At 37.4% G+C, this 14,988-nt stretch overlaps 1 protein-coding gene across 1 annotated transcript; it reads left to right on the top strand.

Moving 5' to 3' along the window:
- Nucleotides 1-1,771: 1,771 nt before the first annotated feature.
- LOC111472048 lies at nucleotides 1,772-2,916 on the top strand. Its single transcript, XM_023117745.1, has 2 exons — nucleotides 1,772-2,170; nucleotides 2,630-2,916. Exons 1-2 carry the CDS (start codon nucleotides 1,808-1,810, stop codon nucleotides 2,636-2,638), a joined length of 372 nt encoding a protein of 123 aa, XP_022973513.1. The 5' UTR covers nucleotides 1,772-1,807; the 3' UTR covers nucleotides 2,639-2,916.
- Nucleotides 2,917-14,988: the final 12,072 nt, after the last annotated feature.

The raw sequence follows: 14,988 nt of genomic DNA, 5'->3' as shown, positions 1-14,988 counted from the left end.
GTGATGTTTCTAAGTATTTAACGAACTTGAAATAATATGAAATTTTATATGAGACTCATTTATAAAATTGTAGACGATTATATATGACTTCAAATTTATTAAAACAGGTTTGGGTATAAGAAAATACTATGATAGAAAATTATGAAAAATAACCCTAATGAATCTTTCATAAACATTGATGATTTTTATGAACTCCTAATTGACATGATATGCTGTGGGCCGCTTATTTAGTATACTATTAAAGATTCATGCATGTAATTACAAAGTGTTTATAGTTATGAACTATGTGCTTGAAATGGAGCTTAAAAATATCACATTGTGACTTGTGCCTTAAGTTTTGAGAAGAAACTTTAGAATTGGAACCAAAGAACTTTAAAAATATAATTATTCTTAATCATCCTCGAAGGGAGGGAGAAATTAGAAATTGAATAGTCAAACATTCTATACTTGGAATACTCCCAAACCCACAAAATTTAACACCCTTTCTAAATTTGGTGGTCTTTTCTAGATATAGTTTTCCCATCAAACTATATATAGGGCTTCACATTGTAAGAAAAATCCAAGCACCAACATCTTAGCAATTGCTGCTCTTCATCATTTGTGAAACGAGCTTGTAACCTTACAGCCACAATGGCCATCGGCAAAGGTTTCAAGCTCTTTCATATCCTTTTCCTAGTGATTTCTTGGCAGTATTGTGCAAAAGTGGGTGCCACTTTTAGTGATGTCACTGGTGTCGTAAATCTCGATCATCAATTTTCATTTCGTGCATTTGCATCACATGGCACACAAGCACAAGATGGAAGCATTGCTCTAACCCCGGAGGCTGCATTAGATGGAAGCATTGCTCTAACCTCGGAGGCTGCATTAGATGGAAGCATTGCTCTAACCCCGGAGGCTGCATTAGATGGAAGCATTGCTCTAACCCCGGAGGCTTCATCGGATGGAAGCATTGCTCTAACCCCGGAGGCTGCATCGGATGGAAGCATTGCTCTAACCCCGTCGGAGGCTGCATCAGATGGAAGCAGCGTTGCTCTAACCCCGCCGGAGGCTTCATCGGATGGAAGCAGCGTTGCTCTAACCCCGCCGGAGGCTTCATCGGATGGAAGCAGCGTTGCTCTAACCCCGCCGGAGGCTTCATCGGATGGAAGCAGCGTTGCTCTAACCCCGCCGGAGGCTTCATCGGATGGAAGCAGCGTTGCTCTAACCCCGCCGGAGGCTTCATCGGATGGAAGCAGCGTTGCTCTAACCCCGCCGGAGGCTGCATCGTATGGAAGCAGCGTTGCTCTAACCCCGCCGGAGGCTGCATCGGATGGAAGCAGCGTTGCTCGAACCCCGTCGGAGGCTGCATCGGATGGAAGCAGCGTTGCTCGAACCCCGCCGGAGGCTGCATCGGATGGAAGCAGCGTTGCTCGAACCCCGCCGGAGGCTGCATCGTATGGAAGCAGCGTTGCTCTAACCCCGCCGGAAGCTGCATCGTATGGAAGCAGCGTTGCTCTAACCCCGCCGGAGGCAGCATCGGATGGAAGCAGCGTTGCTCTAACCCCGCCGGAGGCAGCATCGGATGGAAGCAGCGTTGCTCTAACCCCGCCGGAGGCAACATCGGATGGAAGCAGCGTTGCTCCAACCCCGCCGGAGGCAGCATCGGATGGAAGCAGCGTTGCTCCAACCCCGCCGGAGGCAGCATCAGATGGAAGCAGCGTTGCTCAAACCCCGCCGGAGGCAGCATCTGATGAAAGCAGTGTTGCTCAAACCCCGGAGGCTTCATTGGATGGAAGCGGCGTTGCTCAGACCCCGAAGGCTTCATTGGATGGAAGCAGCGTTGCTCAGACCCCAGAGGCTTCATTGGATGGAAGCGGCGTTGCTCAGACCCCAGAGGCTTCATTGGATGGAAGCGGCGTTGCTCAGACCCCGGAGGCTTCATTGGATGGAAGCGGCGTTGCTCAGACCCCGGAGGCTTCATTGGATGGAAGCGGCGTTGCTCAAACCCCGGAGGCTTCATTGGATGGAAGCAGCGTTGCTCAAACCCCGGAGGCTTCATTGGATGGAAGCAGCGTTGCTCAAACCCCGGAGGCTTCATTGGATGGAAGCAGCGTTGCTCAAACCCCAGAGGCTGCATTGGATGGAAGCAGCGTTGCTCAAACCCCAGAGGCTGCATTGGATGGAAGCAGCGTTGCTCAAACCCCGACCATTGCACCAATTGGAAGCGTTGCATCGGATGGAAGCAGCATTGCTCTAACCCCGGAGGCTGCATCGGATGGAAGTAGTATTGCTCGAACCCCGACCATTGCACCAATTGGAAGCGTTGCATCGGATGGAAGCAGCATTGCTCTAACCCCGACCATTGCACCAATTGGAAGCGTTGCAGCGGATGGAAGCAGCATTGCTCTAACCCCGACCATTGCACCGGATGGAAGCGTTGCAGCGGATGGAAGCAGCATTGCTCTAACCCCGACCATTGCACCGGATGGAAGCAGCGTTGCTCAAACCCCGACCATTGCACCAATTGGAAGCATTGCATCGGATGGAAGCAGTATTGCTCTAACCCCGGAGGCTGCATCGGTTGGAAGCAGCGTTGCTCAAACCCCGACCATTGCACCAATTGGAAGCGTTGCATCAGATGGAAGTAGTATTGCTCTAACCCCAGAGGCTGCATCGGATGGAAGCAGCGTTGCTCAAACTCCGACCATTGCACCAATTGGAAGCGTTGCTCAAACCCCGAACATTGCACCAATTGGAAGCGTTGCTCAAACCCTAAACATTGCACCAAGTAGCACACAAGCTTGAGAGTAATTGTTAAGCATTGATGTTTCTTTGGCTATTTACAAAGAAAAACTTAAGCCAAACAACTATTTTGTAGGCAAATTCATTATTTCTATATTGTTTTTCTAAATGAAATGATTTTCCTACATTTTTTTCTCTAATTATTTATTTTAATTAAAGATATTTTTAAAATTTAATGAAACATATTTTATGACTTCACAAACTACTAAGTGATACCATAACCAATGAATTTATCAATAAATTGATACAAAATATCGGTAGACAAGTAAATAATAATAGGTCATTATAGTGAAATCGGTAGACACGCTCCTTAGGAAGCTATACTAGAGCATCTCGATTTGAATTCGAGTAGCAGCATGCTATATTATATTATAAACAAGTTCTATAATATAATTAATTCACGTCTCTTACATAAAATTAAAAGAACTTTTGATTTTTAAGCCATTCTATTTTATGAACCATTTTTGTGCAATATTTTATGAAAATTATTATCAATATAATGTATTAAATTATTATAATCTTATAATAATAGGATTTTGTGGTTCAAAGTTGAATCGAGACCGAAAAATGGAAATTTCAACTCCACAAAAATAAGCTAGGGTCGTAACTTTGTAAGATTTCAATTTTTTTCTTCGACAATTTTATACACTTTGCTCTGCAATCCACAACGGTCGACCTAGTTCATACTCCTTTATAGCCACCGACAATTGATACATTTATAATTGCTTTAAGTTGAAGTGCGACTTTGCTCTGCAATCAACAACGGTCGACCTAGTTCATACTCCTTTATAGCCACCGACAATTGATACATTTATAACTGTTTTAAGTTGAAGTGTTCCTCCGCCACCGAGCCATGGCGGCGATGGTCAAACAAACTAAGATTTTAGCCGTCGTATTTAAGACATCCAATAGGGTTTGAACAGAAAGACATCCTCTAAGATGTTGGAATGACTCTTAATTTGTGATTCATGATATAATGATTCAAAACTAAGCATAGTTCAAACACAGGATTTTGTATCGAAATATGGGATGTTTGTAATTTCGTAAGGTTTCAATTTTGTTCTCTGACAATTTTGTACAAGTGCAATTAAGCTCTGTCGTCTACCGTTATCCACCCAGTTTTCTCCTTATTTACCGCCACCGACAACTGATACATTTGTAACTTCTTTTAACCGACAATACATGCTTTATACTCTATGAGCCACGTTGATTTCAATGTTTTCTATTTGCTTCTTATTTTTTAATTGTCATTATCATAAATCAACCTAATATTGATAATGAATATTCTCAATTAGCTATATGGTATATATTGAAACTTGCAAAATATTTGTAATAAACTTTAACTAGAAAAAAAATATCACATCCAACATTTTTTTTTTTTTTTTGACTGTAGTCATAATGATCTAATTGTTAGATGAAAGAGTCCCAAATTCGTTAATGTAGGAAATGGTGTCCCAAATTGGTTAATTTAGGGAATGGTAATGGGTTTATAATCTAAGAATACACTCTCCATTGAGAGCTTATGCTCAAAGTGGACAATATCATACCATTGTGGAGAGTCGTGTTCGTCAAACACTAATCACAATAATAAATTAATTATTTTCACATCTAAAAGTATTCAATTTTATATTGCAGATTCAACGAGAAAGATGTCTCTTGATAATTTGCCAGTACCGTAATTATATTTTACACCTTCCTTCTCTTATCTTTATTTTGTTGTAATTATTTATATTTTATTTTTTTATATTATTTTATTTATTTATTTATTTATTAGAATTTAAATACCAAAAAACATCTTAGTGTTAACGTTTTAAATGGGTTGTATGAAAATAATATTATAACAAAGGTCTATAAATATTTGTATGAAAATAATATTATAAAAAACATATATAAACATTCCAAAACTTTACTGCTGCAAAGGTGCATTAGTTCGCATGAAATCTAACACATGGATCATTGTAAATTAGATAAATAATTCTTCATAAATTCAAACATGAATATGATGACATGGGCTCACCTAGGTTGACTTGAATTTTACTTTAAAGAATCAGGTAAGTAAATTAGTGACAACCGCTTAAGCGGATTAGGTAAGTAACCTTGTGGCCCCAACATTCACCATAATATTTTTTATGTTATGCTTGTGTGCTTTATGCATTGAAATATGACATTTTGTTATGTATACAATGTCATGTCAATTACATCATGTTATGAATAAAATGAAATGCTAAGAAAGAATGGAATTGAAAAATAATGTAATGGACTATGTGATGTTTACTAGGTATACATAGTGCATGTACGGAATATATCATGGACGAAATGAGAAAAGGAATAACGTTAATACTATGTTTTAAATGTAAGTCATGGGCATCTCATGCATGTATGTGTGTCATGTGCATCGGGATACTTCCCCGTTATGTTATGTTAATACGGGTGTGTACCTTCGATATACATGTTTCACATGATATCATGGGGGTCTTTCCTTTTCTGTGGCATTTGGCGACGTGTAACCCATTAAGCCTGAACATGTTAGGCCGAGGGGTACGTATATGAGCCCACCTTGCTCGAAACTGAAAATAGTCTAAGCACATGTGACGGTTTTAAGATAGGTCTCAATCATGTTATGTGTGTGATTGCATTGCTAAACCGAACCGTCGGATGATTTACAAAGTATTTAGTAAAATACTCAAGCCACGTGCTACCCTTATACTTTCCACGTAAAGGTAAAGCTTCACGCTCGGATGATGGTTAATGCTAGAAATATCATGGAAGTCAGAATAGGGCATGATATAGCAATAGAACCCATTGAATTTTATTTAGTAGTTGGTAAGTGTATTAAATGATTTTTTTTTTATATTAAAAAATATGTTATGTTTAATTTATTGTGTTAAATTCAATATATAAGTCAACGATTTTATTTTAAAATTATTTATTATGAACTTTAGCCTATGAGATTAAAGCCGGTCTGTGTAACGCCACTATTTTGGCTAAGAAAATAGGGCGTTTCACATACTATTCTTCAAACAACATCTTCAATGCAAGTCACACGAAGCACACGTCTAGCAACGTTCACCTTCATTGTGACACATGCATATGCCGCAGGTTAGCTCAGTTAGGAAACAGGGCTTGGGGGTGGTGAAGAGTTTACATCATTCTTCCCTTTAAGGTGTATTTTGAACCATTTCAAATCTGACAAGTGTGAACATGCTTTAGGCAAACAATCATACGCTGTCATAAAGCATCGTATAGTCTTCTATTGACACAAAATTTTGTGAGCTTTCATGTTTCATATAGATGGATTTAATTCTAAAACTAAATACCCAAATTATCTCTAACTTAAGCTTTAGAGGTTAATGCTCAAGGCCCTACCTTAGCCTTGAAAAAGCCTATTTTTTATAATTATGTCAAAATCATTGCATTTGTCTTGCCTATTCCTTAGCTTGGTTTTCTTTGGTGTGTTGGATGATGCAACGTTCTCCTCGATCACTTCATGGATTGTCTATTTTGGTCGTTGCATGACCGGATGGGTATCACTCAAGGATTTGCCACTTTGCTTGTTGTTACGAAAGAGTCGCACAGTTTAAAACCTTACCTCTCCAGCTCCGTTCAATACACTTCTCCCCCTCGATTTCTTCAAGAAACTTAAAAACTGAGTCACAGGGAAGACTTAGGGATTGATGTCTTACCTTCCCATGGATTGTACGTTAAGTTATTCTCCTCCAAAGTTCATCAATAATTGATTTCCTCACCGGAGCTCAACGTATAAAAAGCTTATTGGCTAGCCATTTCTAAGGGTTTTCCGGGAATCACTTCTTTATTCTTCCCTCTAGCTAATTGAATTGGTTTGGAGGAAAGTCTTTAAGTGTGTGACTTTAATTTAGAGAAATTTTCTTTGGTTAGCAAATAACCAGAAAACACCAAATTAAACTTTCTTTGACAGCTTGATCTACGACGTTTTGACTTTCGATTTCTTATCAAAATTACTCATCTCAATCCTCGTAAACTAAAGGAATGTTCAATTTGAAGAAAAATAGACCGTAGATAGGAATTCGATACTTGCCCCCAATTTGAACCGAAAATTGACTTTCTTCGATTACAAACGTTCTTAAGGTTAATTCTCTTCGTGGTCTACAACAAGAATGTTCTTGAAGGTGAAAAAAATCGAATGGGATTGGTCTTGCTCGATGAATTTGTGTGTATGCTCGGATTAGATTTTCGATCTTTCTTTGAACTTCTTCAATGGTCATACGTACTGGGAATGGGTTCTAGGCTCATTCAGCGCTCGGTTCCTTTGTAGAACTTGTGGGTAATCTTGTTTAGATGGCTTAGAAACAAGTTTGAACAAAAATGGTGGAGAATTTCTATCGAATTTGGATGAAAATCGAGAGTAGGAAACCAAAAAACTAAACGGCTATAACTCCCGATTCCAATGTGACGAAAATATACCATCTTTTGGCTTCTGTCATCAAGCATTTTGATATATGGCTTTGCAGAGTCTTAACATGTGCTGCACAAGCAAAGATTTTTATATTCTTGAAGTGAGGTGTCTTACCGATCCATGTTTTGTACGGGGTGTGAGTGTCCAACGCCTTCGTTGGTAAACAGTTTAGAAGATGGATTGCATCTCCTATTACCTCGCCCCAGGAAATTATCGAGACTTGCATACTCTCGAGTAAGCTTCTTGTAGTGTTCAATATGGTACGACTTCTTCGCTCGACCACTCCGTTTTATTGTGGATTGTATAGTAAAGTGAGTTGATGCTTGGTACTTCCTCTTCGCAAAATTTGGAGAAGTTATGGTTTAAGAATTCCTCACCTTGGTTGATGCGCAAGGTTTTTAGTTTGTGATAGACCTATTTTCAACGGGTCTTTTGAACTTCTTGAACGAACGTAATGCCTCTCATTTTTCTCTGAGCACGTACACTCACATCCAACAACTATAATCATCAACAAGAGAAAATACTTATTGCCAAAGATCGACGATGAAGTGGTCAGGCTAAATAAATCTGCATGGACCAGTTGCAGTGGTTGCTCAGCATGGAAACTAGTTTGAGCTAGTAATGATAGTCTTGCTTGTTTGGAGACTAGTAAACTTTCACATAGTTGGTTCGGGTGTATTATTTTAGGTAGCCCCCGTAACCATCAAAGTAAGGGTAAAAGTAATGCAAGGAAGTTTAAGCCGCTCATGTAAGGCCCAAGGGATCTAAGGAAAGGATTGAAGGATTCCAAAAAAGGACAAAGTTATTAAACTAGTCATTTAAATAGCCTATAAAAACTAATTTTAAAGATTCAAGGTACTTGGAGAAGGATCGGAAATAAAAAGGTAAGCATAAATGATGAAAAGGTGCTCAAGAAGGGAAAGGACCCATAAAGGATGAAATTTTGTTAGATATGCTTAGAATTTTTTGGACAAAGAATAATAAAATATTTTTAAAAATAGGAAATTACAAAAATATCCCTAAACTTTGAGATAATTACACAAATGCCACGTATCACAAAATTAGATAGGTAGCAGTGAAGAGGGATAAGAAAATCCTTGAATCTGCCTTTTTAACCTATATAGTTCTAAACTAAATTCGAGTTTGTTCTAGAGGAGACACATCTCATCACATTAACCAAAAAGAATTCAAATTGGAGGTCGGTAGCTCGGTGATACAAGAGATATTTTCAATGAGAAATCTAGAAAACTCAATCTCCAAATCATGACAATTCTAGAGGTTACCGTGTCAGTTTAAGCTCCCTCTATATAGTATGAGTATGACCTTTCATTTGGATCAAGAATTGAGTTAAGTTGAGCTCTCAAGTTCTACAATGGAACCGAGTGTGGAATGAACCTATAATGCATTCCCCAATATGGATGATCATTGAAGAACTTCAAAGAAAGATTGAAAATCTAATTCGAGCATACACACAAATTCATCGAGCAAGGCCAATCCAATTCGAATTTTCCACCTTCAGGAAACATTCTTGGTGAACACCACGAAAAGAATTAACCTCAAGAACGTGTGTAATCGAAGAAAGCCGATTTCTAGTTTAAATTGGGGTAAGTATCAAATCATATCTACGGTCTATTTTTCTTCAAATTGAGTATTCCTTTAGTTTAAGAGGATTGAGACGAGTAATTTTGATGAAGAAATCGAAAGCCAAAACGTCGTAGATCTAGCTGCCCAAAAAAGTTTAATTTGGTGTTTTTGGGTGATTTGCTGACCGAAAAAAATTTCAATAAATTAAGGCCACACACTTAAAGACGTTCCACCAAACTAGTTCATTTAGCTTGAGGGAATAATAAAAAAGAGATTCCCTGAAAACCCTTAGAAATGGCTGGCCAATAACCTTTTTCTAGGTTGAGCTCCGGTATGGAAAACAATTTTTGGCGAACTTTGGAGGTGAATAACTTAAGGTACAATCCACGAGAAGGTATGAAATCAATCCCGAATTCTTCCTTGTGACTTCATTTTTAAGTTTCATGAAGAAATCGAGGGGAGATATGCCCTTAATGGAGCTGGAGCGGTGAGGTTTCAAACAGTGTGACCCGTATGTAACAACAAACAAAGTGGCAAACCCTCGAGCAATACCAATTTGGCCATGCAATGATCAACATAGACAATCCATGAAGTGATCGAGGAGGACGGTAAATCATCCAACGCACCAAGGAAAGCCGAGCTAAGGAATAGGCAAGGCAGAGGCAACAATTTTGACATGATTATCAAAAATAGGCTTTTTCAAGGCTAAGGTAGGGCCCCGAGAATTAACCTATAAAGCTTGAGTTTTAGAGAGAATTTGGGTATGTATTTTTGGAATTAAATCCATCCATATGAAATATTAAAGTTCACAAAAATTTGCATCCATCGAAGACCCTAAGGGTTTGAAATGCCTCAAAATGACAACATATGATTGTTTGCCTAAATCATGTCCACATTTGACATATTTGAAATGCCTCAAAATGTACATTAGTGGGAGACATTGTATAAACTCTCCACCACCCCTAGACCCTGTTGCCTAAGTGAACTATGCTGTGGCATATGCGTGTGTCACAGTGAAGGTGAACATTGCTAGACGTGTGCCTCGTGTGACTTCCATTGAAGATGTTGTTTCAAGAATAGTATTTGTAATGCCCTATTTTTTTTGTAGCCGAAATGAGTGGTGTTACCATAGGCATGGTTTAATCTCATATGCCTACGTTCAAAATAAATAATTTTAAAATAAATTTGTGGACTTATACATTTAATTTAAAACAATAAATTAAACACAACATAGTTTTTAAATAAAAAAAAAATTGCATTAAAAACAACTACCAACTACTAAATAAAGTTCAATGCGTTCTACTACCGTATCATGCCCTCTTCTAACTTCCATAGCCTTTCTAGCGTTCACCATCATCCGTACGTGGAACTTTACCTTTACCTGGAAAGTATAAGGGTAGCACGTTGCTTGAATATTTTATGAAATACTAAGTAAATCAACTCAAATTTGGGCTTATCAATGCAATCACACACATAACATGATTGAGACCTATCTTAAAACCGTCACATGTGCTTGGACTATTTTCAGTTTCGAGAAGGGTAGGATGCGCGGTAACTTGTTTTACTAAGTCTACTAATAATTCTATTAAAAGTACTATATAAGTTAGTAACTCGTTTAGTTAGCTCTAGTTTATTACCTCACACCCACTTTGTGAAAAATATTATAAGTAGAAGATTACTAATCCGTAGCTTGTTTACGTTTAATTAATACATGTTCGGAGTAGCAGTGTCAACACTAATTATGGGTGACAAATATAGAGACCTATATATAGAGTAGATTACCGTAAAGAAAAAGAAAGTTGCACGAGGAAGGTATAATAGAAGTGAAACTTCGTGATTTGGTGCGAGCTGGAGCACCTTCATCATCTATAAATCTACATGAAGGGGAAAACATATTTCATTAGGGGAGATACTTTTTGATATCTTTGGTCATCTTTGTATATTTTCTTTATACAATAAGATATAGTTACCGTTGTATTTATTTGTTGAATGAGAAAAAGTTTAAAAGTTAAACCCTAAGACGGGAAAAACATAAGGTTGAGAAGCATTGATAATTCAATAAGTATATTTAAACTAATATGATTCAAGGTTAGTCGAGAGAGCTGTGAGAAGAAACTGACTCACAAGTTTATTAGCACATCATACGGATGTTAGGGGAGAGTCACCACCCCATGGTACTTTGGGAAATAAATAAACTAGCATCTATACCCTATCCACCCATCTTAATGGGATTCGATCTTGTTATTCATGACTCCTCTCAACTATATCCCACTTATGACATTATATTGTTGGAATAGTCATTAAACAACAACTAAGAGTAACATTCATAAATGATGCTAAACATAATTAACTTGGACTCGTGTGCGGAGTGATTAAAGAATTTATTAAACTTTGTGAAATTTGTAATTTAGTTATTACATGTTATTTTTTTTTTTTTACATATAAGGAATCAATCTAAGGAAAAGCTTTAATACAAATTGGTAAGGAATTACTACTCGGGAAGTAAGATTCAGTTTACGTTGTGATCGAATACCAAATGATAAGGAACATTTGTTTGAGATTCGAATCACTTCACAGGCAAAATCGATCATGTCTAGCTTGAATGATTCTAAACATGCAATCCAAGCTACAAAAAATTGCAAAGAAACTTAGTCATTGGCTAAAGAAAAAAGATAAAAACATTTTTTCCTAATGATAAGGAATCCCTCCAAGGAAAAGTAAAATTTGAATTACCATGTCAATCAAATATCTCACACTTGATTAAGATTCGAATCACTCAACAAGAAAGGTAGATCTTATCATACTTGTATGATTCTAAACATACAATCTAAACTACATAAAATAACAAAATAACATAGCCATCGGCTAAAGAAAACAAAAATGCACCTTTTACTAAATTTTTCAAGTCAACTTTACATAGACAACATACATGGCTTTATATAACCTCAAAATTAAAATCCTTAACCTTACCTGAATTATTTTAAGAGTGGTAACTTTCATATTTTATGACCTGAATTAGCCACTATGTATACTTTATAGTCGTAACAACTATGTAAATAGTCGTGAAATACATTAAAGAAACACAATACAAGTCTAAATTATCATCCACCCTTCTTTAGAGTGGCATGAATGGTAACAAATTGTTATAATTTAAAACAATATTTTCCTTGAAGTTTATAATGTATTATTGATGTCTTGGTTCATATCAGATAGTATATATTTGCACTTATACTTGTGATTATTTACACCCTTTTCTATATACACTCACAAGCTATGAGTAGTAGAATGTTGAGTGCCTAAACAACTTCGAAGGGATAAAATTACAAAAATGTCCCTACTAAGTACGTAAGTTAAATGACTTAAGATCATATATGAAACCTATATAGTTATGCTTATGTGCTCGGAATAGAGCTTACAAATCTCACATGGTGACTTGTACCTTAAGTTTTGAGAAGAAACCTTAGAGTTAGAACGAAAGAACTTACGAACATGAGATGTCGCTCTAAGGTCAAGGACCACGTAAGATACGTGTGTCCCAAAAAAAGCAAAACTCAAGTCTTAAGACACTAAGACTACTAGGTTCTACTCTAACCATAACCTAAGTCACCCTAGACTTTCCACCAAGAAATACATTATGATCACATGTTTTCCTTGCCAAGATTAGATACCCTACACATGTTTCTTGTAGGACGTCGTGTCCATGCTTCTTGCAGGTTTACCTTACATATGTTTCTTGCAAGATATCCTAACCATGTTTTATTTGGATGATGTTATGTTTCATGTTCCTATTATTTTTTTATTTTTATTTTTGTTTTGGGTGGAGGATACCTACCCATGTTACAGAAACCTTCTCATGTTACTTGCAAGATGTCCTACTATATTCATACCTACCTATGTTACTTGCAAGATACCCTAATTATTGACTTTTGTAGTCGTTTTTTACAATTTTTTCAGGTAAGCATTAGTAGTTGGTGGACTTTGGGAGCGGATGTAGACCATGTACTATAGAAAACTACAAATTATAGCCTCTACTACTTTGTGTCAACGTTTGTCAGTTTTTTAGTCATTTGGTAATTCGTTCACGTTTATATTAAAAATTTAACTTATGTTTTTTTAGACGACGTAAGAAATATAATTTTTTTTTATTATTATTATTTTTTATATATGTTTTTATCTTTTAAATCTAGTTTGTTTTAAGCTAAAAAAATCCTATCTATATTAGGTAATTATTGTTTTACTATTCATGGAGTTATTTGGTAGCTTAAACAAGCTTTTGTTAGCACCCAAACAAAAGCTCAAACCTTTGGTTTCTTATGTTCTAATTCGATTTAGGCTTCAATGTTTACTTGGTTTAGCTTTCCATAGTTTCTCATTGTCTAGTCCAATAAAGGCTCTTATCTAGGCGTGATATCATATCACTCAACTTACTGAAGTGCATCTATTTATCAGGGTTCGGTACAAGGTGTGACCTCATTGTATCACAATTTACGAGGTGTGACCTCATTTTAGATCCAACTAGTTCACTACTAGGGATTAGTTGGCAACTCCTCTACTCGTTTCCACCCATGATATTCTTGTGCCACATAAGCTAATCTAGGGTCACTCGTCTATCTATACCCATGATATTCTTGTGCCACATAAGCTAATCTAGGACCGCTCCTCTATCCATACTAACTCCCAATCATTAGGGGTGGGAGGGGAAATAGAATTCCATGCAAATTATGATGGTGACATCCATGTAGTCCTCCGGTCAAATATGAGGAAGTGACCCATATTCTGGCCAGACCATGCAAATACTTTTGTGTCGAATCCTGAATCTTGTGTTATGCAGGACTTGGCTACGGGGAAGATGATTGGCTCGGGTAAACAATTCGGAGGTCTCTATCATATTTCTTCATCTCCAATCAAGTCTTCGGCAAATCAAGTATCTCAGTCATTTGATTTGTGGCATTTACGGCTAGGTTATCCTTCTCCTTCTCGTTTTAAATTTCTAGCTAATCAATTGCATCTAAATAATGCTACTCTTTCTCATAATGGTAGTATTTGTCCATTACCAAAACAAACTAGGTTGTCTTTCCCAAAGAGTTCAATAACTATATAGCCATAGGATGTTTGTGTTACCAAAACAAACTAGGTTGTCTTTCCCAAAGAGTTCAATAACTATATAGCCATAGGATGTTTGTGGACCACATAAAATTTCAACTCATTCTGGTTTGCCTGTAATTTCATTAAAAAACCATTCCTCTCTCTTTTATAATATATATATATATATATATAGCCATAGGATGAGTAGATTCCATAGGTTTGCCTGTAATTTCATTAAAAAACCATTCCTCTCTCTTTTAAAATATATATATATATATAGCCATAGGATGAGTAGATTCCATATTCTAAAACTCTTCTGGAAATTTTAACTCCACAAATATTCCCCTATTTCCTTTGTAAGGTTTCAATTTTGATTTCTGACAATTTTGTGTAGCCGTGGCTAAGCTCTACCATTTACGGCTGTTAGACGAACACGACTCTCCACAATGGTATGATATTGTCCACTTTGAGCATAAGCTCTCATGGCTTTGCTTTGGGCTTCCCAAAAGGACCAATGTGGGACTCAATGGTATGATATTGTCCACTTTGAGCATAAGCTCTCATGGCTTTGCTTTGGGCTTCCCAAAAGGACCGATGTGGGACTTTCATCATCCAACACCTCCCCTCGAACAAAGCACGCCTCCCCTTAATCGAGGCTTGACTCCTTTGGAGTCTTAGTCATTTTTGACTGCCTTCGTACCTTCAAGGAGGCTTGACTCCTTTTTGGAGTCCTTTGTTCGACATTTGAGAATTTGCCAATCTATTGGCACGACTAAGTTTAGGGCATGGCTCTGATACCATGTTAAACGAACACGACTCTCCACAATGGTATGATATTGTCCACTTTGAGCATAAGCTCTCATGGCTTTGCTTTGGGCTTCCCAAAAGGCCTCATACCAATGGAGAGTGTATTCTTAGATTATAAACCCATGACCATTCCCTAAATTAACCGATGTGGGACTTTCATCATCCAACAACGGCGACTTAGTTTGCTCTTTCTTTACCACTACAGACAATTGATACATTTGTAACTTCTTTAAGCGGTAGTGTTCCTGCGCCGCCATCGAATCATGGCAACAGTGGTCAAACAAACTAAAATTTCT

Source organism: Cucurbita maxima, unplaced genomic scaffold (assembly GCF_002738345.1).
Source record: "Cucurbita maxima cultivar Rimu unplaced genomic scaffold, Cmax_1.0 Cma_Scf00063, whole genome shotgun sequence".
Taxonomy (NCBI): Eukaryota; Viridiplantae; Streptophyta; class Magnoliopsida; order Cucurbitales; family Cucurbitaceae; genus Cucurbita; species Cucurbita maxima.
Note: the sequence above shows the minus strand (reverse complement) of the source record. Positions and strands in the feature narration are given on the sequence as shown.

Bases quoted from the DNA above. Each gene is read 5' to 3' on its own strand.
- LOC111472048 (XM_023117745.1), top strand. From the start codon at position 1,808: ATGGAAGCAGCGTTGCTCAGACCCCAGAGGCTTCATTGGATGGAAGCG.